Source organism: Saccopteryx bilineata, chromosome 4 (genome assembly GCF_036850765.1).
Source record: "Saccopteryx bilineata isolate mSacBil1 chromosome 4, mSacBil1_pri_phased_curated, whole genome shotgun sequence".
Taxonomy (NCBI): Eukaryota; Metazoa; Chordata; class Mammalia; order Chiroptera; family Emballonuridae; genus Saccopteryx; species Saccopteryx bilineata.
In genome coordinates, this window is record NC_089493.1 from 165,885,917 (window position 1) to 165,912,638 (window position 26,722).

At 38.9% G+C, this 26,722-nt stretch overlaps 1 protein-coding gene across 3 annotated transcripts in view; it reads left to right on the forward strand.

The window, feature by feature from the left end:
• The window catches only part of ANKHD1 (ankyrin repeat and KH domain containing 1), a 145,940-nt gene that overhangs the window by 25,743 nt on the left and 93,475 nt on the right, over positions 1–26,722 (forward strand). For all 3 annotated transcript variants that reach the window (XM_066272700.1, XM_066272699.1, XM_066272701.1), the window contains exons 2-7: positions 8,067–8,220; positions 13,906–14,062; positions 15,725–15,872; positions 16,784–16,931; positions 18,374–18,607; positions 21,596–21,690. In XM_066272700.1, coding sequence (XP_066128797.1) covers positions 8,067–8,220; positions 13,906–14,062; positions 15,725–15,872; positions 16,784–16,931; positions 18,374–18,607; positions 21,596–21,690 — 936 coding nt within the window. The remainder of the gene's footprint in view (positions 1–8,066; positions 8,221–13,905; positions 14,063–15,724; positions 15,873–16,783; positions 16,932–18,373; positions 18,608–21,595; positions 21,691–26,722) is intronic.

Consider the following 26,722-nt stretch of genomic DNA (forward strand, 5'->3'; position numbering starts at 1 on the left):
CTATAAGAGAAAGATCGGGTTTATTTGTTTGTTTTCTGGGCCAGATTCCCTTTTGTCCTATTTGTTCCACCTTTTATTTTTGTACCTAATCAGAGATAAAAGACTTGAAATAAACTTTTTTTGCCATTGGCAAAAGCAGGTACCATTCTAGGTGGATGTTTTGTTTGCTTCTGATTGAAGCTGCCAGATAGAGCTATACAACTATCATCAGGCAATAAGGGAAATTTCTGCGATCCTTCAGCTATATGTAAAAAATTGTGAGGATTTTATATTCTGTTGCATAATGAAGACTTATTTCACTAGATATGTAATTAATTTGGACTTATCCATTATATAGACTTTTTTGGTAATGTATTACCAAACCTGTATTAAATTTACAATTACAGAATTGGTCTTATTTATTTCAAATTTTATTGATTGATTGATTTTAGAGAGAAGGGAGAGAGAGAGAAGCATCCACTTGTTGTTCCACCCATTATTCATTCATTGGTTGATATCTGTATGTGCCCTGATTAGGTATGGAACCTGCAACCCTGGCATTTGGGAATGATGCTCCAACCAACTGACCAGAATTGGTCTTATTTAATATTTTCATGTAGTTATAAAAGGTTTCCATTTTGGCTGGCCACATATATTTTGAGGAATGCGATTGTGATATGAATTGCAAGAGTATGTGTTTCAGTGGGTTTATCAATAAGATATTTATGAGGCCCTAGCCAGGTTGTGCAGTGGATATAGCGTCATCCCAGCACACTGAGGTTGCTGGTTCCATCCCAGTCAGGACACATACAAGAAGCAACCAATGAGTGTATAACTAAATAGAACAACTAAGTGAAACAATGAGTTGATACTTCTTTCTCTCTCTCACTCTCAAATCAGTAGGACAATTAAAAAAGGAAGAGATATTTATGAACTGCTACAGGCAATCCCAAATATTCCCAAAGTAATACATATAACTGGATTTTTCTTTTTTATTGATTCCACATTGAAATAGGCGTTTAAAATTTTAGAGGAGTTAGGACAAAATGCGTAAAAGAATTGAGTGCTTTTTGGCACATCAGATTGACACAAATTTATGTGTTTAGTTATATATGACTACAGTTAAAGGCAGGGAGTAAATCCCCGTGAAGGTTCTTATAGTCAGGCCTGGGAACATCACACCACTGAACTGGCTTGTGCTAAAACAGGCTTTGCCATTGGACTGTTTGATTTGTTCTAGTTTAATGAATCATTGTCACATGGTGTATCTGGAGGCTAAACTCCCAGAGAAGAGTCTGGGGAACTTAAGACTTTTTACCACAAGTGTTGTGAATATTTAAAATCTTTTGATCTTGTGGGTCAGAACTTAAGTATAAAATGGCTAAAAACTGTCCTGGGTTCGATTCCCGGCCAGGGCACACAGGAGAAGTGCCCATCTGCTTCTCCACCCCTCCCCCTCTCCTTCCTCTCTGTCTCTCTCTTCCCCTCCCGCAGCCGAGGCTCCATTGGAGCAAAGATGGCCTGGGCGCTGAGGATGGCCCCATGGCCTCTGCCTCAGGCGCTAGAATGGCTCTGGTAGCAACAGAGCAACACCCCAAATGAGCAGAGCGTTGCCCCCTGGTGGGCATGCCGGCGGATCCCGGTTGGGTGCATGCGGGAGTCTGTCTGACTGCCTCCCCATTTCCAACTTCAGAAAAATACACACACACACACACACACACACACACACACACACACAAAAGTAAAATGGCTAAAAACTACATTTGATAATTTAGGTGATCATCACAAGAAAAAAATGGTAACTGTGAGGCGATGGATGTTAACTAAACTTACTTTGGTAATCATTCTGCAATATAGACAATATGAAATTATTATGTTGTATACCTTAAATTTATGTAATTTTAATGATATCTCAATAAAACTGGAAAAAAATAAACTGGAAAAAATCCAAATGAATGTTGATTAAAAATTCATTATGCTAGATTCTCAATAAGTATCATTCTTCCAGTTTGAAAGGTGTAAAAAAGATAGACACTTTGGTGAGGAACAGAACAAAAAGGTTATAATTACACAGAATTATATTCTAAAAACTATATTTATATAATGTTTTATTCTAAATGTTTTATCTGTTTCATCATTTTAACAGCACTGGAAGATAGGTGAGTCAGGTATTGTCTTTGCTTATGGCGAAAGAAATGGAATGTCAGAAAGGTTGAGTGATAAGCCTAATGGATCTAGCACTTGAACTTAATTCTACTGATCTCTAGTGCAATATTTATTCCATTAAACCTTGTTATCTGATTGAAACGAATTTATATGTCACTCTTAGACACTGGAGTTAAAACTCAGTGGATGGTCTTATGAACTGTAATTTTCAAAGAGAGGTTACAAGCTCTCTGAAAGTAAGCAGCACAAAACTTGTGCATTTTTCTTTTGAACTTGCTTCTTCCCAAGTACTTAGGAATGCACCGTCTTGTGTATGTGATACTGACATTACTGACACCCAAATGACATTGCTATTGGTTATCTGTCTTCCTGCTGGTAGTGACCAGGTAGGCAATGAGCAGTCTATCACTTTTTTTACATGATCTTACTCAAATCTGTTCCCAGTTCTTCCTAGCCTAAAGCCCTAGTTCTACTGTAAGTACTTTACAGTTTTGTAAAAATTGAGATATAATTCACATACCATAAAATTCAGCATGTTAAAGTGTACAATTTAGTGGTTTATTTAGTACATCACAAGGTTATACAGCTTTCACCATTATCTAATTCCAGGTATTGTCATCATTCCAAAAAGAAATCTCAGATCTGTTAGCATTTACACCCATTTCTCCCTCCTTGACTCTTTAGGCCAGTGGTCCCCAACTCCCGGGCCGCAGACTGGTACCGGTCTGTGGGCCATTTGGTACCGGTCCGCAGAGAAAGAATAAATAACTTACATTATTTCCGTTTTATTTATATTTAAGTCTGAACGATGTTTTATTTTTTTTAAATGACCAGATTCCCTCTGTTAAATCATCTAAGACTCACTCTTGACGCTTGTCTTGGTCACGTGACACCCGTCCCACCCTAAAGGCCGGTCCGTGAAAATATTTTCTGACATTAAACCGGTCCGTGGCCCAAAAAAGGTTGGGGACCACTGCTTTAGGCAACCACTGATCTTTCTGTCTCTATGGATTTGCCTATGCTGGACCTTTCTTGTAACTTTTTATTCTGGTGTTTGTCAGTATTTATTCCTTTTTATGGCTGAACAACATTTCATTGTTTATCCATTTAACAGTTGATGGACATTTAGATTGTTTCCATTTTTTGTCTATTATGCATAATGCAACCATGAACTTCTGGGTGCAAGTTTTTGTGTGAACATGTATATAAGTTTTAAATCCTCACATATATAATATATATATGCATAGAAGTGGAATTGCTAGGTCATATGGTAATTCTGTGTTTAATATTTGAAGAACTGTCAAACTCTTTCACAATGACGGCACCATTTATATTCATACTAGCAATATCTGAAGGGGACCTTATGTTTTTTGGGAGTAGACCATTCATCATTTTCCAAATGCATCTTCAAGTCTATTTATTTTATTCCCTTCCACCTCTACCCCTATATCTGACCACCTACTGAAACTCTATACATCCTTAAAAGCGTATCTCAAATACTACTTGTGCAAAATCTTTGATTACTGGGGCTGGAAGTGACTTCTCTCTAGTGTATATAGTTGTACCATTTATTTCTCTCTAGTTCTTTTGTAATAGTTGTTGGAGTCCTTATTTTTTCTACCACATTTTTGTGCTCTCATGGTGCTTTATATAAAACAGGACTTCAGTAATACTGGTAAAGCAAGTGGGAGAGAATTGGAAATCCTTAACTTGGATTTTATAAATGTTGCATGCTACATATAATCTGTATTTGTCTCTATAATAATGTGTAGTACTACATCAGACCAATGCTTTTTTAAAATTAATTATTTTTTGACATTTAAACATAGTGATTAAATTTTTATTGGAATGAAGAGAATTAATACATCCTTGGAAGCAGAGGATAGGCAGGCTCTAGAAGCAAACTGCCAGATAAGTGCTTTATTTTTATTTATATTTTTTTATTTTTTATTTTTTTCATTTTTCTGAAGCTGGAAACAGGGAGAGACAGCCAGACAGACTCCCGCATGCGCCCGACCGGGATCCACCCGGCACGCCCACCAGGGGCGACGCTCTGCCCACCAGGGGGCGATGCTCTGCCCATCCTGGGCGTTGCCATGTTGCGACCAGAGCCACTCTAGCGCCTGGGGCAGAGGCCACAGAGCCATCCCCAGCGCCCGGGCCATCTTTGCTCCAACGGAGCCTCGGCTGCGGGAGGGGAAGAGAGAGACAGAGAGGGAAAGCTCGGCGGAGGGGTGGAGAAGCAAATGGGCGCTTCTCCTGTGTGCCCTGGCCGGAATCGAACCCGGGTCCTCCGCATGCTAGGCCGACGCTCTACTGCTGAGCCAACCGGCCAGGGCCTATTTATATTTTTATGTATTGATTTTAGAGGAGAGAGAAAGAGAGAGAGAGAAAGGTGGGGGGAGGAGTGACAAGCATCAACTTGTAGTTGCTTTTTTGTATATGCCTTGACTGGGCAAGCCTGGAGTTTTGAATTGGTGACTTCAGCATTCCAGGTCAATGCTTTATCCACTGCGCCACTACAGATCATGCCAACCAGTGCTTGCTTTCTTTCTTTTTTTTTTTTTTTTTTGTGTTTTTCTGAAGCTGGAAATGCGGAGAGACAGTCAGACAGACTCCCGCATGTGCCTGACCGTGATCCACCTGGCACGCCCACTAGGGGGCGACGCTCTGCCCACCAGGGGGCGATGCTCTGCTGCCTGGGGCAGAGGCCAAGGAGCCATCCCCAGCACCTGGGCCATCTTTGCTCCAATGGAGCCTCTGCTGTGGGAGGGGAAGAGAGAGACAGAGAGGAAGGGGGGGTGGTGGAGAAGCAAATGGGCGCTTCTCCTATGTGCCCTGGCCGGGAATCGAACCCTGGTCCCCCAAACGCCAGGCCGATGCTCTACCGCTGAGCCAACCGGCCAGGGCCCAAACAGTGCTTTCTATAAAATAGAAATATTAATTTTTAAATACCATCTTCAGTAAATTTCAGAATTTGAATTGATGGTTTTATCAATTTTCACAACTGGCAGGTATATGTATCTGCAAATACCTAATGTTCTGAGCTTGCAGTAAGCTTTTTGTTGTATAGTCACCTTTCAATATCATTTGACAACTAATTGTCTATATTCATCTATTGGCACAAATCTAGAATGCCGTGTTTTCAATTACATATTAAAGAAGCTGTGTTGCATAGTACTAAGTACATACATAGTACACAGCTCAATGTTATTAGATCTAAAGTTAAAGATTTATTTTGTAAAATTATAGTATGCTAGATAATTATGTCCAAATTATTCTAACTTTACTGTCTTTATTAGGATATCTTTATTTGGTACCCATTGTAGAAACATGATCAACTAGCTAAATATGCCAAATAGTCTCGTCCAAATACTGACATCTTTTGTTTATAAATTTGTGACATAGTATTGTCTAGTGGTTAAGAGCACAGATTCTGTAGCTTAATGGCCTGGATTTGAAACCTAGCTTTGCCATTTATTAGCTGTATGACTTTGAAGAAGTACCTAACCTTTCTATTCCTGTTTTTCTTTTTTTTCTTCTTCTTCTTTTTTTTTTTTTTTTTTTTTCTGAAGCTGGAAATGGGGAGAGACAATCAGACAGACTCCCGCATGCGCCCGACCGGGATCCACCCGACACGCCTACCAGGGGCGACGCTCTGCCCACTAGGGGGCGATACTCTGCCCCTCCGGGGCGTCGCTCTGCCGGGACCAGAGCCACTCTAGCTTCTGGGGCAGAGGCCAAGGAGCCATCCCCAGCGCCCGGGCCATCTTTGCTCCAATAGAGCCTTGGCTGCGGGAGGGGAAGAGAGAGACAGAGAGGAAGGAACGGGGGTGGGGGTGGGGTGGGGGGGTGGAGAAGCAAATGGGCGCTTCTCCTATGTGCCCTGGCCGGAAATCGAACCCGGGTCCCCCGCACGCCAGGCCGACACTCTACCACTGAGCCAACCGGCCAGGGCCCTGTTTTTCTATCTATATATCTATAAAAATATATTAACTTTCTCTGGTATACATAATTACATATTACAAATGTATATAGATTTGTAAATCTGTACTCATGATTATATACATGAATATAGATGTTCATGTTTACTTACATGTACATATATACTTTTAGGAAAAAAAGACTACTGTTTTCAATTTTCTGGTTTTTGCTTAGTTTTATGAATGCTTTCTCATTGCCATTCAGTATGGTTCAAAACACTGTGTAATGACTATGTAGTAGTCCATCCTTTGAATGTACAAAATTTATTTACCAAATTCCCAATGGTAGTTTGCTTCCTCTTATTTTTGGTATTTTAATTAATGCTGTAGTGAACATCCTTGCATAATTTTGTCTGACTTTAAGATAATTTTTTTTATAAGGACAGTTCTTAAAATGGAATTACTAGGACAAAGGGCATGAGCTTTTTAAAACATTTTGACACACATTTCTAAATTGCTTTCTGGAAGAGTTGTACATACTTGAAGAGAATGTATTTAGGCCTGACCAGACAGTGGCGCAGTGGATAGAATGTCAGACTGGGACATGGAGGACCCAGGTTCGAAACCCCAAGGTAGCCGGCTTGAGCTGTGGGCTCATCCGGCTTGAGTGTGGGCTCACCAGCTTGAGCCGTGAGGTGGCTGGCTTGAGCGTGGGATCATAGACATGACCCCATGGTTGCCGGCTTGAGCCCAAAGGTCACTGGCTTGAAGCCCACGGTTGCTGGCTTGAGCAAGGGGTCACTCACTCTGCTGTAGCTCCCCGGTCAAGGCACTTAAGAGAAATCAATCAATGAACAACTAAGTTGCTGCAACGAAGAATTGATGCTTCTCATCTCTCTCCTTTCCTGTCTGTCTGTCTCTATCTGTCCCTCTCTCTGACTCTTTAAGGTTTCTGTTACAAAAAAGAAAAAAGAGAATTTGTTTAGAATAAACTTGATTTGAAATTAGAAGGTTGCGTTTATTTTCGTAAGTTGGTTTTGCTTACACCATTTATTCATTTTAATGAATATGTATTGAATACCAACTCTTTGCAAAGTACAAGGTAGTTTTAGGTCCAGAGAATAGAGCAGTGAATAAACAGGTATGATTTCCTAATCTCATATAGCTTTCTTGTCTGTAGGACTCAAGATATTTGGCAGTGGATTAAATTTTTTTAAAAGAATTAGAATTGAATAAATTAATTAGAAGCAAGGAAAAGCTGTGCTTGAATGACTTATTAATGCTATCTATTTTTTTTTTTTTTTTTGTATTTTTCTGAAGCTGGAAACGGGGAAAGACAGTCAGACTCCCGCATGCGCCCCACCTGGATCCACCTGGCACGCCCACCAGGGGGCAACGCTCTGCCCACCAGGGGGCGATGCTCTGCCCCTCCGGGGCGTCGCTCTGTTGTGACCGGAGCCACTCTAGCGCCTGGGGCAAAGGCCAAGGAGCCATCCCCAGCGCCCGGGCCATCTTTGTTCCAATGGAGCCTCGGCTGTGGGAGGGGAAGAGAGAGACAGAGAGGAAGGAGAGGGGGGTGGAGAAGCAGATGGGCGCTTCTCCTATGTGCCCTGGCTGGGAATGGAACCCGGGACTTCTGCACGCCAGGCCAGGCTGACACTCTACCACTGAGCCAACTGGCCAGGGCCTGCTATCTATTTTTTTTTTTATTATGTAGTCCTACATACATCATCTGGGGGACTATGTTCATATACTTGTTTCATTGAAAAGAATGCTACTTTTCAGGCTCAGGCACAGAAGATACAGTGCTCTCTAGAAAATTTAAATTTGTTGTGTCTATGTTATACCTATAGTCAGATCTAAAGATAAGCAGATAGGTGGGAGGTTCCCTCCCTTCCCATAGCCCCAATTTTTACCGTAATTTATCTGGTTAATTGCAGTGATTCTAACAATATTGAGATCATTTTTATGGATATTGCATCTTTAATTCATAAACAGGTTGAATCATTTATTTTGGACCAAGAAGATCTGGATAACCCAGTGCTTAAAACAACGTCAGAGATATTCTTATCCAGTACTGCAGAAGGAGCAGACTTACGCACTGTGGATCCAGAGACACAGGCACGACTGGAAGCATTGCTAGAAGCAGCAGGTACATTATTTTTTGTTTACTCTTTCATTTCCTTAAATGTCTAGCTCAGCGGGGTCACGACCCACAGGTTGAGAACCACTTGTCTAGCTTATACAAAGTTATACAAGATTACTTCCGAATTATATAACATTGAATGAAATTTGAAATCTTAAAAAAATTTATATATATGTTTTTAAAGAAAATGGTCACGTATTTTAAAATTCTTGGTTGAAAGTTTTCTGTGAGTGATTTCTGGGCTCTACACTAACATTTTTAAGGTATTAGATAAGCTAATTACCAAGGAAAACTTAACTACTAATTATATTATAAAATAAAAATGTGAAAGATAAACTTAGTTTATGAAATTATGACTCTTTTAACTAATTTAGGGAATTGTATGATTATTTACTTACTTTTTTTAGTTTATATGTATGTATCTAAAATATACATTGCTATTTTTTACTTAGAAGATTTTAAATAAAAATTGAGCAAAAAATTGGACTAACTCTAGTCAGATATACCAAGCTATGTCAACCTCTTGTTCTGAAGTAGCAGAAAAGGAAAATTGATCTGCTTGATAATTTTTACACAATGTTTCTATTACACTGTAATAAAAACCTTACATCTCCTAAAATTGTATTTAAGAAGGAAGTTAATTTTTTCTGATATTTATATATTGCTTTTTGAGATGTTCACATTATATGGCACTTCTTTTATTCACTTATTATAAATATTTGTGCACATTATACACACAAAGAACTTAATTTGGAAGAATTTTTAGGTTATTTTTATAGTGGCTAGAACATATAATATACCTTATGCCATGTTAAAGTTATTAAATATGGAAAATGCAAAATAAAACATTTAAAAAAGTATAGAAAATTGCATTCAGCCCTGGCCAGTTGGCTCAGTGGTAGAGCGTCTGCCAGGCGTGCAGAGGTCCCGGGTTCCATTCCCCGCCAGGACACACAGGGGAAGCGCCCATCTGCTTCAACCCTCCCCCTCTCCTTCCTCTCTGTCTCTCTCTTCCCCTCCCGCAGCCGAGGCTTCATTGGAGCAAAGATGGTCCGGGCGCTGGGGATGGCTCCTTGGCCTCTGCCCCAGGCGCTAGAGTGGCTCTGGTAGCGACAGAGCAACCCCCCGGAGGGGCAGAGCATCGCCCCTGGTGGGCGTGCCGTGGGTGGATCCCAGTCGGGCGCATGCGGGAGTCTGTCTGACTGTCTCTCCCGTTTCTAGCTTCAGAAAAAAAAAAAAAAAAAAAAAAAAAAAAATTAATAAAAGAAAAAAAGAAAAAAAAATTGTATTCAGTTTCTGAGTACAGTTGATTGTAGAACAATGCAGGAGGTTAGGAGTGCCAGCCGCCATGCAGTAAAAAATCTACTTTTAACTTTTGACTTTCTCCAAACTCAGTTGTTTCTCAGTATTGGTGGAATTTGATTCCAGGAACCCCTGGGAATTCCAAATCTGTGGTGTAGAACAGTGCACAGTGTTGGACCTCCAACATTCGTGGATGCAAACCCCAGTGATATGGAAAGCCAACTGTAGATTTATTGAAAAAAACCCGTGGACCTATACAATTTAAACACATGTTAAGAGTCAGTGTACTTTAAGAAGCAATATATTAAAGATATTCAGAAAAACCATAGCAGCTTTTTAACACATTTCATTTTGAAGGAAATAAACAACGTTACATTTGACCAAGTAATGACTAGGGAAAAATTAGGATAAAAGAAATTGAGTATTTCTGTATTATTCTTGGAAAAACATAGTGTGTTAGGAATGTATTTTCTTGATATCATCTTTGTTGTTCCTTTAACTTTATTCTGTTATTAAAAAGCTTAGGTAAGACTTATAGCAGATTGACTTTCAGTCTATCTAATGTCTCTTTCTGGAATTGATAGAAACTTAAAAACTAGATTGGACAAAATATGCAAGTATCCAGCAGAAAACTATGTAATAGTTTAGGGCAGGACTGGTAATTACGGAAGAAAAGGTATGAAGATCACATTAATAGTTATATTGGTCTCCTTCCCTTTTAGTCTGATTTATGAGTGTCCTAGTTTTGATTGAGAGATATACTGTACAAGATTTCTGAAATGACAGTTCTGTGGCTACCCTTTATTTTTTTTTTCTTGTGCTTTGGATACTTATATTTTACTTCAAACAGGAAGAAAAACAGGAGCATTTCTCTTCCCTAAAATATTCTCTGGACTAATTCACTTTCCTTTTCCAGACCAAGATTTTTTTAGTGGTGGTAATACCTTTTGGTTTAGGCTGACACTTCACTAATGTTGTGAGTACTACTTCAGACCTCTAATTAAGGGATTCAGATTCATTGTTGGGTATAATATGTTGTCCAAACAAATCATCAGATGTATTTTAAGGTGATATACTCCTTCCTAAGCCCTATGCAAGTCAGTTTAATAAATAATTTCTTTTAGCAGTTCAGTATTTTCCTGTGCTTTCGGACTTTGTATTGTGCCTATAACATTTAAGAGGAATTTTTAGACATATGTTTGTGTTTTTAATTATGAGAATGTGTTAGACATTAGTAGGCTTCTTAAGGAAGATAGGATACTTGATACTATTTTAACTGAAAAATTGAAGTTGAAGATACATTTTTTCCTTTTAAATTCAGATTTATGGAGAAAATTAAGAATTAAGGTCATTTCAAGAAGAATTAAAAATTTTATTTCTACATTGTAAATGTAATGCATATTATGAAATAGCTAAAGCAATATGAAATGTATTAAATAGAGTATAAAGCCTTTCCATTGTTGAAGTTTTCATATATTTGTTGATTTTTTCCCTTGTGGTTATATAAATACATGTATATGTTTGAATATACATAATTTCTTTGAAAAATGAAGTAGTATCAGTCCTAACTGGAAAGCTTGGTTGGTTAGGGCATTGTTCCCATATGCAAGAGGTTGTGGGTTTGATCCCCAGTCAGGGCACATACAGAAACAGATCAAAGTTTCTGTCTCTCTCTACCTTCCTCTCTCTAAAATCAGTAAATAAATTTAAAAAAAAAGAAAGAAAAAATGGAATAGGACCATACTATATGTAATATAATTTTTTTTTTTGAGAGAGAGAGAAAGAGAGACAGACAGGAATGGAGAAGAATGAGAAGCATCAACTTGTAGTTGTATCACTGTAGTTCATTGATTGCTTCTCATATGTGTCTTGATGGTAATGGGGTGGAGTGAGATGACTGAAGCTGAGCCAATGACCCCTCATACAAGTAAGTGACTTTCGGCTTCAAGCCAGCTACCTTTGGGCTCAAGCCAGTGACCATGGGATCACGTTGATGATCCCACACTTAATCCAGTGACCCCGTGCTCAAGCTGGTGAGCCTGCACTCAAGCTGGATGAACCCGTGCTTAAGCCGGTGACCTTGGGGTTTTGAACCTGAAACCTCAGTGTCCCAGGTAGATGTTCTATCCACTGCACCACCACCTGTCAAGTATAATTTTATTTTTTTATTCACTTAATTTATTGTGGGCATCTTTTCATAACATGTATGTTGATCTTTTAACTTTTTTTTTTTTTAATTTCAGAGACAGAGGGAGAGTCACAGAGAGGGATAGATAGGGACAGACAGACAGGAATGGAAAGAGATGAGAAGCATCAATCATCAGTTTTTTGTTGCAACACCTTAGTTGTTCATTGACTGCTCTCTCATATGTGCCTTGACCATGGGCCTTCAGCAGACTGAGTAACCCCTTGCTCGCGACCTTGGGTACAAGCTGGTGAGCTTTTTGCTCACACCAGATGAGCCCGCGCTCAAGCTGGCGACCTGGGGTCTTGAACCTGGGTCCTTCCGCATCCCAGTCCGACACTCTGTCCACTGCGCCACCACCTGGTCAGGCTCTTTTAACCTTTTTTAAGGCAGTAGTCCCCAACCCCTGGGCCACAGACCGATACCGGTCCGAAGGCCATTTGGTACCGGACCGCAGAGAAAGAGTAAATAACTGACATTATTTACATTTTATTTATATTTAAGTCTGAACGATGTTTTATTTTTTAAAAATGACCAGATTCCCTCTGTTATATTCGTCTAAGACTTACTCTTGACGCTTGTCTCGGTCACGTGATACATTTATCCATCCCACCCTAAAGGCCGGTCCGTGAAAATATTTTCTGACATTAAACTGGTCCATGGCCCAAAAAAGGTTGGGGACCACTGTTTTAAGGGGTAAGATAATAATACTCTGTTGCTTGGATACACCATAATTTATTTTACCAATTTGTTAAGTGATACTTAATTTATTTCCTATTTTTTCATATCATAATTAATGCTGTAGTTTACATATATCTATAACTTCTCTTGTGCAAATACCTTTATGGGAAGAATTCCTAAAATGTGGTATCACTTGGTCAAAGGATATTTGCATTTAAAATTTTGATAACTGTTGTCAAATTTGTCCCCTAAGTTCTTACCAGTATATATTCCTATGAATAATTTTTGAGAGGGCTTCAGACCTCAGTCAAATATTTTTGTCAATTTTATTGTTTGCATTTATTTAATATTATCAGTAAGTTGTATGGCAGCTCTTTCTAAATGATGATATACGTTAAATACATTGGGTATTAATTTTCCAGTTTTGATTTTTAACTTTATTTATGGTGCTTTTAAAAATTTATTGGTATTGGAGGAGAAAATGGGAGGGAGGAAGAGAGAGAGTGAGAGAGAAGGAGAGAGGGAGAGAGACAGGAATATCAATCTAATCCTGTATGTGTCCTGACCGGGGATTGAACCGGCAACTTCTGAGCTTCTGGATGATGCTCTAACCAACTGACCTATCCAGCCAGGACATGGTGTCATTAATTATATAGAAATTTTTACGAAATTAAAAATGTCACTTTTACTAATCTTTTACTTCACAGCTTTTAGGATTTGGTCTTATGCTTAGAAAAGTTATCCCCTCTTCCCCATCAACATTAGAAAAATATATACTAGGTAGTATAATAGTACTTTTCAGGGTTTAGTTTTTTTAACATTTAGATTTTTTTTTCTTTTCCATGTGAGAGTAGGAGCAGGGAGATAGATTCCCACATGTCCCCCAACTGGGATTCATCCATCTGGGGCCATTGGGACCATGTTCCCAACTAAGCTATTTTTAGTGCCTGAGACAGGTGGGCTCCATGGAGCCATCCTCAATGGTGGGACAATGCAGTCAAACCAATCGAGCCATGGCTGCTGGAGGAGAAGAGAAAGAGTAAGAAGGGGGAGGGGTAGAGAAACAGATGGTCACTTCTCCTGTGTGCCCTGACTGGGAAGTGAACCTGGGACATCCATGTGTGGGGTCGACGCTCTACCACTGAGCCAAGCAGCCAGGGCCTAGGTGTTTTTATTTAATGTTTTTTTATTAACTTACAAGAGAGAAACAGGAACATCGATGATCAAATGTGCAAGCCGGTGACCCTGCACTCAAGCTGGCTTCTTGGAGTTTTGAACCTGGGACCTCAGTACCCCAGTAACCCAGGTTGGCGCTATATCCACTATGCCACCACCGGTCAGGCTGCATTGGCCTTTTGACATTAATGGCAGAATTGAAATTATCAGCCTAATATTCTCTGAGCCTTATTTGTGAAAACTATATCATTTTTGCCCTAGGTAAATAATGTTTAGAAATGTAATTACAATTTTCACTTTTATGCTTTTTTTCCCTTGCACTTCTGATTGATTGATGCACACTGAAGGAATTGGCAAATTGTCAACTGCTGATGGTAAAGCTTTTGCAGATCCTGAGGTACTCCGGAGACTGACATCCTCAGTAAGTTGTGCGCTGGATGAAGCTGCTGCTGCTTTGACGCGGATGAAAGCAGAAAACGGCCACAATGCAGGACAGATAGACACGTATGTATCTAAGGCCCTCTGCTAGATTATTAGATATTTCCTTGAGTGGATTTTGGGGAAGTAGCAAAATTTGGTTAATATATCTTTTGGAAGGGCTTACAAACTTTAGCCAAATGGATATTATAGTATATGGTGTGGGCAAAAGTAGGTTTACTCTGCCATTGTGACAGTTTTTTGAGTTAATAACGCTATTACAATAATTATAACCTGCATGTCTTTTTCTATATTATCAACTGTAAACCTGCTTTTTCCCACTCTTTTATTTTAAGTTGATATATGAATGTATATGTAATTATGGGTATAAAAATGGATATTATTTTTATTCTGACATTCTACTCATATACATTGAGCATCCTTGTGGAAAATACTATATGTAATCAAACTGAATATGATCTGTTTTCCATTTCTAAGTAAGTTTTCTTTTTTTGTGTGACAGAGACAGAAGAAGGACAGAAAGAGGGACAGATAGGGACAGATAGACAGGAAGGGAGAGAGATGAGAAGCATCAGTTCTTTGTTGCGGCTCCTTAGTTGTTCATTGATTGCTTTCTCATATGTGCCTTGACTGAGGGGCTTCGGCAGAGTGAGTGACCCGCTGCTCAAGCCAATGACCTTGGGCTTCAAGCCAGCGATTTTTGGGCTCAAGCTAGTGACCATGGAGTTATGTCTATGATCCTAGGCTCAAGCCAGTGATGCCGTGCTCAAGCTGGATGAACCTGCACTCATGCCGGCTACCTTGAGGTTTCGAACCTGGGTCCTCTGCGTCCCAGGCCGAAGCTCTGTTCACTGCGCCACTGCCTCGTCAGGCAGGAAGTTACTTTTCCTAACAGTTATAGGAGTAAACTCTAAACTGACTACTTGAATAATAATAAATGAAAAGTTGAAAGTTGCTAAAAGAGTAAATTTTAAGAGTTCTCATCACAACAAAAAAACCCCACCTTTTTTGTATCTATATGAAGTGATGGATGTTAATTAAACTTACTGTAATTATTTTATATCATACATGTAAGTCAAGTCACTGTACACTTATATAGTGCTGTATACCAATTACAAAACTGGGGGAAAATAATAAATGAAATGGGTTTCTAATAATCTAGGTGCTTACTGCCTAAATACGGTTGATGTGCTAGCAGTATCAGCATCACCTCAGAGCTCATTACAAATGCAGAATTCCTGATCCCCATCTTGGGTCTTCTGAATCAGAATCTGCATTTTGATAAGAAACATGGGTGATCTGTATGTACAATAAGTTTGAGATTCCCTGTTTTGTTACTCATTCTGCAATAAAAGTTTTACTTTGATTTTTATCTTCTGTTACCAAATGAAATTTTAATCTATAGGATTATATTCCAAATGTTTTTGGCAGTTATTACATTAGTATAGTATAGTTTAAAAACTTGTGCATCTAATGCTTTTAAAAGGTCTATTTAAAATTTAATATGACAATATGTTAGGACATTTTGAAAGCTAAAAATGACATTCTGGCTTAGTTGACATACATGAATAGTATTGCAAACAAGATCTCAACTAAATAGGATGTTCATACAAATTTTTTTTAACTATATCAACATTTTTCTATGTATGACTATTTATATTTAATGTAATTTGTTACCATGGGAGCCTGAGTCTTTCTGTGTTGGTTAATTATTGATTTTGTTTTCAGTCGCAGTCTGGCAGAAGCCTGTTCAGATGGGGATGTAAATGCTGTTCGTAAATTGCTAGATGAAGGCAGAAGTGTAAATGAACATACAGAAGAAGGAGAGAGCCTGCTGTGTTTGGCTTGTTCAGCAGGATATTATGAATTAGCACAAGTAAGGAGAAATATGATCTTTAGTGCTTAAAATTATGGAAGGGTATTGATGTTTTATTTTTATTATAAATCAAAATTATAATTATGGGCCAAGGTCTTTCCTTTTTGGCAGTAGGTAAAATAGAAACTGATACATAATTTATTGCCTATACATGCAACAAGGCATGGTCTATTTTTCTGCCACTTACTCAAAACTAGTCCTAATCAGTAAACACACAAATAATATTTTATTTTAAACTTGTGTTTGGAAATAATAGCAAGTACTGATTTATTTTCATTTTGTCAGATTTCCCTAACTCTCTTAATTTTTTTCCTTCTATTAGAGCAATATTAGGAAATAACCATGTGTTTATTAGTTTCTATCTTGCAAGTGTATTTTTGCTATTCTCTACTAGATGATCCCAAGCGTAACACAAGTTCTTTGACAAGAGCAGTCCTATTTTATAATAGGATGGCTAATGTGATTATATACTTAAAGATTAATATGTAATGGTATGGGAAACACCATCTAACTTGGTGTTTTGAGCAGTGAACACTGGTGTATTTTTCTAAAGGTGATTATTTCTTATTTTTCTTCAACCCTCTCACCCCCCACTAAATAAAAGAATATTTTCCCAGATTTAGTATATTCTCTAGAAATACTGTTAATAGCAGCAATTGATAATTTCTACCCTGGCCAGGTAGTTCAGTTGGTTAGAGCATCGTCTCAGTATGCAAGGTTGTGGGTTCAACCCTTAGACAGGACACACATATGAATCTACCAGTGCATTCATAAATAAATGTAACAATAAATTGATGGTTCTGTTTGTTGCTTGCTCTCCCTTCTTCCCTCCCTCCCTCTCCCTTTCTCTCTCTATATCAATACATTTTTAAAAAATGAATTAATAATTTCCTTGTGTGTGTGTTTTAAAGGTATTGCTTGCTATGCATGCTGATGTTGAAGATCGAGGGACTAAAGGAGACATAACTCCCCTAATGGCAGCATCCAGTGGAGGTTATTTAGATATTGTGAAATTATTACTTCTTCATGATGCAAATGTCAACTCCCAGTCTGCAACAGGTATGTAGAAAATGATGTATGAACTTGAGGAAAATAAATTGATATAATTATTACCCAAGAAAAATTTGGTTTCTAAGGAAAGCCAGTTCCAAACCTACAGAAAAATTTTAGCCCTTGTTTAGGAGTAAAATACAGATTACTATCTTTAAAAGTTTTAAAACATATTTCGATTCTGTTTGGTGAGAATGATAATTTTTCTATAGAGGACACTTTTTTCTGCCACAATGATATGCAGTGTATAAAGAAGCAAAATTATGAATTGTATCTCTTAAAATTTTTTATTTTATTTAAACACAAGTCCCTTGTTTTTATGGACTAACCTGAGAATATTTAACCTATAGGGTTTTTCATGTCAGGTGTACTGAATGCATTTACTAATAAGATACTCTTATGGCAGCATGAAGCTACTCTAGAAAAGACTACCCTTTTATTTATAATGCTTCTCACACTCATAAACAGGAAGAGCCCTTGGTTGTGTGTCCTGAGTTATAGGTATGGTTTTAATAGTGAGAGTCCTTGGATTTAGTGAGGCAACCAAATAGTTTAAAAGGAAATTTAAATAATGAAAGCCTATTAGTATTCCATACCATTAAGTAAATGATAAATGTAGCCTGATTTATTTTTAAAATGAGAAAGACTTATTAAAAAGGATTCTAGGTCATTTTACTGACCAAAATGTCTTTATATGGTAATAATATTAATATGCATAATCTTTGAGATGGTTAAATGTTTGAATTCTGAACAGATTGAGTTCTGAAATGATAGTTTTCTTGATGAACCTTTAAAACATTCTTCTCTAATCTCATCCTGTTACATGGTTAAACCATTTTCCCACCCCCCCTTTAATAATAAATAAAAATCCTCAAAACAAAATCAGGAAAGAAATAAATGACAAACCAAGGACCTTGTAAAGAAATTTTCCTTTGAAGGAGTTATGCTGAGGAGAATTTATATCTGTCTCTCTAGTTCACATAAACATGTGAACATAAATATGTGAACTAGAAAGAAGATATGTTTCAGAAGGAAAATGTACCTAAAACAATGAATTGTCTTATGAGTAAATCTGTAAAGATAAAGGAGAGGTAAAAGAAAATGAAGAAATGAATATACATAGAAAATTAAATGTTTGTGAGATGTACAGTGTTGAAAGAACAAAGGAATAATTTTAAATGATATATTAGAATATTTTATATAAAAATATGTTGAAAGTGATTTTTCAGGGTTGTACTTAATATTGAACTAAGGAAATATGAAGAGAGGTAAATTGGCCTGTTTATAATAAACCCTTTAATTAGTAAGAAAATTAAGATGATGCTTCTAAACAATACAACAAAACTGAGATGATTGTTTATGTAAGAAAATAGAACTAGAACTAGAGCAGTAGCATAATCATAATTGTATACATTTTATCATAATTTTGTATTTCTTTTGTTCTTTGTTAGGAAACACTGCATTAACTTATGCCTGTGCTGGAGGATTTGTTGACATTGTGAAAGTGCTACTTAATGAAGGCGCAAATATAGAAGATCATAATGAAAATGGACATACCCCCTTAATGGAAGCGGCCAGTGCAGGTCATGTGGAGGTTGCAAGAGTTCTTCTAGATCATGGGGCAGGCATCAACACTCATTCTAATGAATTCAAAGAAAGTGCTCTCACACTTGCATGCTACAAAGGTATTCTATATATGTATGGTTATTTAGGGGTTTTAAAAATGACAACTTTGAATATTTAAGTATTGAGTATTTGAGTTAATTTTATATTGCTTATGTTTTCCCTGTGCTATAAAATTAGCTTATAAGAGATTATGTAAAAAGTCCACGTAAGACTGTATTTCTTAAACTATAGCCTCACAATATATATTTTTTATTATTTTAATTCAGATTTATTCAGTTAGCTATAAAGACAACCAAAACTCTTAGCACACAGATTTAGAGGGTTTACGTTCTTTAATGGCTTTCATTTTATATGATTTTTCTAGCTTTTATTTATAAAAGAATACACATTCAAATAATAATCATTCTGATACAGAAAACCTGAAAAACAGTAGCATAAAGAAAAGAAATTGTATGATGACATGTAATCCTATCATCTAAAGATATAAAAAGCATGTCAAGAATATTGTAGTGTATTTACTTCCAGTGTGCTTTTAAATGTGTGTGTGTGTGTATATATATATATGCAAATATATATGTACATACAGGCATACCTTGGAGATATTGCAGGTTCAATTTCAGACAACCTCAATAAAGCGAGCTATAATCATTTTGCAGGTGAAAGGTCTTGCCTTTAATTTATAAAAAAAAATATGCAACTTTTTTTTTTCCAGAGACAGAGATAGATAGGGACAGACAGACAGGAACGGAGAGAGATGAGAAGCATCAACCATCAGTTTTTCGTTGTGACACCTTAGTTGTTCATTGATTGCCCTCTCATATGTCTCATATGTGCCTTGACTGTGGGGCTACAGCAGACCGAGTAACCCCTTGCTCAAGCCAGCGACCTTGGGTCCAAGCTGGTGAGCTTTGCTCAAACCAGATGAGTCTGCGCTCAAGCTGGTGACTTTAGGGTCTCGAACCTGGGTCCTCCTCATCCCAGTCTGATGCTCTATTCACTGTGCCACCGCCTGGTCAGGCAAAAATATGCAACATTTTTGGAATGCAATAAAATGAGTTCTGCCTGTATTTTTAAATTACACAGTCATATTCTAACACTATTTTATATAAGTCTGCTTATTTTATTTAGTGGTACATAATAAACATTTTGTCATCTCAATATTTTTATAATACAACTTTTGATGGATACATAGTATTTTACTATTGCATTTGATAGTGGATTTGGCTACAAAACCTAAATTAATAATGGTCTGAACAAAAGGAAAACTTTTTCTCTTTTATTTAAAACAAATGCAGGTAGACTGTCTAGGACAGTCTAGTATGGCAGTTCTACTGTTACCTAGATCTCAGCATTCTGTTTTTCTGCTTCACCATCCTAGTATGTGGTTTCTATCCTCAAGGTTACCAAGATGGTAACTATGGCCCCAGCAATACATATTCTAGGAAGGAGGAAGAGGGTAAGGGCGACATAGGGAGTGCCTTCCAATTTAGTAAGCTACCTTTCAGGAATCTTCCTAGAACTTTTTTGCCTTATAGCTAGCTCCCACTTACATCTCATTGGCTACACATAGCAACAAGGGAGGCTGAGAAATGTCTTTTAGTCAGGCAAGTTGCCACTCAAATAAAATCAGAGTTCTGTTATTTTTTTATTTTTGTTATTAATTTTTTATTTTATTTTATTTTATTTTACAGAGACAGAGAGTCAGAGTGAGGGATAGACAGGGACAGACAGACAGGAACGGAGAGATGAGAAGCATCAATCATTAGTTTTTCGTTGCGCATTGCGACACCTTAGTTGTTCATTGATTGCTTTCTCATATGTGCCTTGACCATGGGCCTTCAGCAGACCGAATAACCCCTTGCTCGAGCCAGCGACCTTGGGTCCAAGCTGGCGAGCTTTTTGCTCAAGCCAGATGAGCCCGTGCTCAAACTGGCAACCTCGGGGTCTCAAACATGGGTCTTCCGCATCCCAGTCTGACGCTCTATCCACTGCGCCACCGCCTGGTCAGGCAGAGTTCTGTTATTAAAGAACATTGAGAAAGGATACTGAGTAGGGAACTAGTAGTCTTTGCCAAATACATCAATTGATGTACCATAATTGCCACATAATGTAATTGTACCATAATTGGACACATGAATTGTTCCCAGTTTTTCACTATTTTTAAAAACACTGTGATAACATCCTTGTGCAGACATCTTTGCCTAATCTCTGATTATTTCCTTAGGATAAATTCCTGGAAGTGGAATTGCTGGGTCAAAGAGTATGGACATTTTTAAGGCTTTTGATACATATTGCCAAATTGCCTTCTAGAAAGGTTGAACCAATTTACACTCCCACCAGCAGTGTTTGAGAGTGCCCTTTACCCCACCTTACACCCTCACCAACACTGGGTATTATTCTTTTTAATATTTGCCATTTTGATAGTAAAAAATGGTGTGTCATTTTACTTTGCATTTGTTTAATAGGAAGGTTTAATATTTTTTCATTACTTTAATATTCACTTGCATTTCTTTTTTAAATTATCATTTTATGTCTTTCATCCATTTTTCTACTGGAATGTTTGTCTTTTTCTTATTGACTATTAAGGCTTTTTATGTATTAAATGTATCAAGAGGGTTTAAATTGTTTTGGTGGAGTTTTCTGTGCCTGTTTATTGCCACAGTGAGTTTATGGTTATTATTTTAAAGATGCTTTTCTGAAAAATGATCCAAACATACTTTACCTGGCATTCTATTTGATTTCAGTATTTTGATTTGATAGTTTATATAGATTAAATAAAGAATAAGTATTATCACTTTACTTAACTTGAATTATGTGCTTTGGAGTAATTTAATCTTTACAACCTAGATACCTTGCTGAGCCTGTTTATTATTTTGGATTGGCTTTGTAAAGCTGTCATTGATTTATTTATTGAATGCAAAATAAATTCTTAAAATTTTTGTATAGACATTTTAAAGAAAAAGATTCCCCATTTTAATACTTTGTATTAAATTGATACTCGATTCTTTAGAAATATAGTTTTAAAATTTGTGTTCTTTTTTTTGAAGGCCATTTGGATATGGTTCGCTTTCTACTTGACGCTGGAGCAGATCAAGAGCACAAAACAGATGAGATGCACACTGCTTTAATGGAGGCTTGCATGGTAATTTTAAATTGCACTTGAGATTTTTTTGAGGATCTCTAAGTCTATAAGAATTAATATTATTATATAATTTTTTTTTAACTTTTGAGAATAAATCTGTCAATATAGGAAACAATAAAAAAGGTAGAATTGGATACATCATTTTTAACTCACTTATAAACTTATTTTTTCAGTTTTGTTTTTTTTTTACAGAGACAGAGTCAGAGAGGGATAGACAGGGACAGACAGACAGGAACAAAAAGATGAGAAGCATTAATCATTAGTTTTTCTTTTTTCTTTTTTTTTTGTTTTTTTGGGTTTTTTTTTTTTTTGTATTTTTCTGAAGCTGGAAATGGGGAGGCAGTCAGACAGACTCCCCGCATGCGCCTGACCGGGATCCACCCGGCACGCCCACCAGGAGGGGATGCTCTGCCCATCCGGGGTGTCGTTCTGTCCAGACTGGAGCCACTCTAGCGCCTGGGGCAGAGGCCAAGGAGCCATCCCCAGTGCCCGGGCCATCTTTTGCTCCAATGGAGACTCGGCTGCGGGAGGGGAAGAGAGAGACAGAGAGGAAGGAGAGGGGGAGGGGTGGAGAAGCAGATGGGCACTTCTTCTGTGTGCCCTGGCTGGGAATCGAACCCAGGACTTCCGCACGCCAGACCGACGCTCTACCACTGAGCCAACCGGCCAGGGCCAATCATTAGTTTTTCGTTGCGCATTGCGACTCCTTAGTTGTTCATTGATTGCTTTCTCATATGTGCCTTGACCAGGGGCCTTCAGCAGACCGAATAACCCCTTGCTTGAGCCAGCGACCTTGGGTCCAAGCTGGTGAACTTTGCTCAAACCAGATGAGCCCGCGCTCAAGCTGGCGACCTCAGGGTCTCGAACCTGGGTCCTCTGCATCCCAGTCCGATGCTCTATCCACTGCACTACCACCTGGTCAGGCAAATTGTTTTCCGAATTTTTAAAAATTTGGTAAAATAGATATAAAATGTACCATTTTAACTATTTTTAAGTGTATAGTTTAGTGGTATCAAATACATTCATAATATTTGCAACCATCACTACCATCCATCTCCATAAACTATTTTCATTTTGTAAAACAAACTCTATACTTATTGAATAACAATTTTTCATTCCCTGCTACCCCCAGCCCTTAGCAATCACCATTTTACTTTTTGTCTGTGATTTTGACTCCTCTAAGTACCTCATGTAAGTGGAATCATACAGTATTTGTCATTTTGTGACAAATTTATTTCACTCAGCATAATGTCCTCATAGTTCACCCATGCTGAAGCATGTGCCAGAATTTCTTTCACTTTTTAAGGCTGCATAATATTTCATTGAATATATATATATGCACCACGTTTTGCTTATACATTCATTTATTGATGATGCTTGTGTTACTTCTACACTTTAGGTGTTCTGAATAATGCTGCTATGAATATAGATGTACAAATATCTGTCCAAGTTTCTGTTTTTGGTTCTTTTGGGTATATACCTAGGAGCAGGATTACTAGATCATATGGATCATATTTCCCCACGTTAAGATGTATCACTTTCTGAAAAATTTGGGGTGTAAAAACTGGGTGCGTCTTTTACAGTGGTTGTGTCATTTCAAATGCAATAGATGGAATGAGCTGAGGATGAGGCAATATATGAAGATAGTGATTGATTCGTCATCAGACACAGATGAGGACAAGTTAATGGATGGGAGTTTTGACAGTAATGAGGAGTTGTATGGGCCCTGGCCGGTTGGCTCAGTGGTAGAACATCAGCCTGGCGTGCAAGGGATCCCGGGTTCGATTCCCGGCCAGGGCACACAGGAGAAGCGCCCATCTGCTTCTCCACCCCTCCCCCTCTCCTTCCTCTCTGTCTCTCTCTTCCCCTCCCGCAGCCGAGGCTCCGTTGGAGCCAAGATGGCCCAGGCGCTGGGGATGGCTCCTTGGCCTCTGCCCCAGGCACTAGAGTGGCTCTGGTCGCAACAGAGTGACGCCCTGGAGGGGCAGAGCATCGGCCCCTGGTGGGCAGAGCGTTGCCCCCTGGTGGGCGTGCCGGGTGGATCCCGGTCGGGCGCATGCAGGAGTCTGTCTGACTGTCTCTCCTTGTTTCCAGCTTTGGAAAAATACAAAAAAAACAAAACAAAAAAAAAGAGGAGTTGTATGAATTTTATGATGAATAAAACGAGTTCAATACCTTATGTACTTTTTTTTTTCTTCAAAATTTGGACCACAAAATTAAGGTGTATCTTATACATGGGGAAAACAAATTTTATTTTTAATTTTTGAGACATCAACACCATACTGTTTTCTACAGTAGTTGTACCAATTTACTTTCCCACCACCACTGCACAAGGGTTCCAGTTTCTCCACATTCTCAGTAGCACTTTCTATTTTCTGTTTTTGTTTTTGATTTTTTAAAAGTAGCCATGCTAATGATTGTAATATGGTATCTCATAGTTTTGATTTGTATTTCCCTAATGATTAGTGAAATTGAGTATCTTTTCCTGTGCTTATTGGTCATTTGTATATCTTTGGAGAGATGTCTGTTGAAATCATTTGCCCATTCTTGAATCACTTTTTTTTTTGTATTTTTCTGAAGCTGGAAATGGGGAGAGACAGTCAGACAGACTCCCACATGCGCCCGACCGGGATCCACCCGGCATGCCCACCAGGGGGCGATGCTCTGCCCACCAGGGGGCGATGCTCTGCCCCTCCCGGGCATCGCTGTGTTGCGACCAGAGCCACTCTAGCGCCTGGGGCAGAGGCCAAGGAGCCATCCCCAGCGCCCGGGCCATCTTTGCTCCAATGGAGCATCGCTGCTGGAGGGGAAGAGAGAGACAGAGAGGAAAGAGAGGGGGAGGGGTGGAGAAGCAGATGGGCGCTTCTCTTGTGTGCCCTGGCCTGGAATCGAACCTGGGACTTCTGCATGCCAGGCCGACGCTCTACCACTGAGCATACTGGCCAGGGCCTTTGAATCACTTTTTTTATTGTTGAGTTTTAAGAATCTGTATTTTACATACTAATCCCTTATCAGATATATAATGTGCAACTATTTTCTCCTGTTGTGTTGATTGCCTTTACTCTATGAGGGTACTTTCATGCACATACCAAAGTTTTTAATTTTTTTTTTACTTTAAATTTTTAATTTTTCAATTACAGCTGGTACACAGTATTATATTTGTTTTAGGTGTACAATGCAGTGATTAGACATTACATAGCTTACTAAGTTATCACCCTAACAAATGTAGTACCCATCCGACACCAGACATAGTTATTACAGTATTGACTATATTCCCTATGCTGTCCTTTATATCAGTGGTTCCCAACCTTTTTTGGGCCACGGACCAGTATAATGTCAGAAAATATTTTCACGGACAGGGCTTTAGGGTGGGACGGATAAATGTATCACGTGACCAAGACAAGCGTCAAGAATGAGTCTTAGACGGATGTAACAGAGGGAATCTGGTCATTTTAAAAAAATAAAACATCGTTCAGACTTAAATATAAATAAAACGGAAATAATATAAGTTATTTATTCTTTCTCTGCGGACCGGTACCAAATGGCCCACGGACCGGTACCAGTCCGCGGCCCGGGGGTTGGGGACCACTGCTTTATATTCCTGTGACAATTTTTTTTTTATCAGTGAGAGGAAGGGAGGCAGAGACAGATTCCTGCGTGTGCCCCTACTGGGATCCACCCGGCAAGCCCCCTACCAGGCGATGCTCTGCACATCTGGGCTGCTTCTGTGTTGCTCGGCAACTGAGCTATTTTATATTTTAGTAGCTGACGCCAGACCAGGGCTAGCTTTGCTGGAACCATTCGAGTAATGGCTGTGGGAGGGGAAGAGAGAGAGAGAGAGAGAGAGAGAGAGGGGTGGGGGAGGAGAGGTGGAGAAGCAGATGGTTGCTTCTCCTGTGTGCCCTGACCGGGAATCAAACCTGGGACTTCCACACACCCTGACCGGGAATCAACCTGGGACTTCCACACACCAGGCTGACACTCTACCACTGAGCCAACTTTTTTTTTTTAATATACCTTACTTTTTAGAAGTTAAAGTGAAATAGTTTATTAATGAAGCAGTGAGACAAAGTGAATACTCCACAGAGCAGCTCGAAGTTTTTTTTTTTTTTTTTTTTTTTTTTTTTTTTTTTTTCATTTTTCTGAAGCTGGAAACAGGGAGAGACAGTCAGACAGACTCCCGCATGCGCCCGACCGGGATCCACCCGGCACGCCCACCAGGGGCGAAGCTCTGCCCACCAGGGGGCGATGCTCTGCCCATCCTGGGCGTCGCCATGTTGCGACCAGAGCCACTCTAGCGCCTGAGGCAGAGGCCACAGAGCCATCCCCAGCGCCCGGGCCATCTTTGCTCCAATGGAGCCTTGGCTGCGGGAGGGGAAGAGAGAGACAGAGAGGAAAGCGCGGCGGAGGGGTGGAGAAGCAAATGGGCGCTTCTCCTATGTGCCCTGGCCGGGAATCGAACCCGGGTCCTCCGCACGCTAGGCCGACGCTCTACCGCTGAGCCAACCGGCCAGGACCTCGAAGTTTTTTTTTTAAGTGAGTGAGAGACAAACAGATAGGAAGGGAGAGAGATGAGAAGCAGTCATAGTTGTGGCACCTTAGTTCATTGATTGCTTTCATATATGTGCCTTGACTGGAGGACTCTAGCTGAGTCAGTGACCCCTTGTTTAACCCAGAGACCTTGGGTTCAAGCCAGAGACCTTTGGGCTCAAGCCAGTGACCATGGGGTCATGTCTATGATTCCATGGTCAAGCCAGCACCCCCGTGCTCAAGCTGGTGACCTTGGAGTTTCAAACCTGGGTCCTCAGCGTTCCAGACCAGGCTAGCTCAAAGTATTTTTTAAATTTCACTTGAAACTTCCTCTTTGACCTATGGATTGTTTTGATGTACATTTTTTTAGTTTCCAAATATTCAAATGTTTGAAGATTTTCCTTTTATCTTTTATGTTAATGATTTCTAGTTTGAGTCCATTGTGATCAATCTATATGATTTCATTTCTTAAAAATGTTTGAGGTTTAATTTTTAGTCAAAA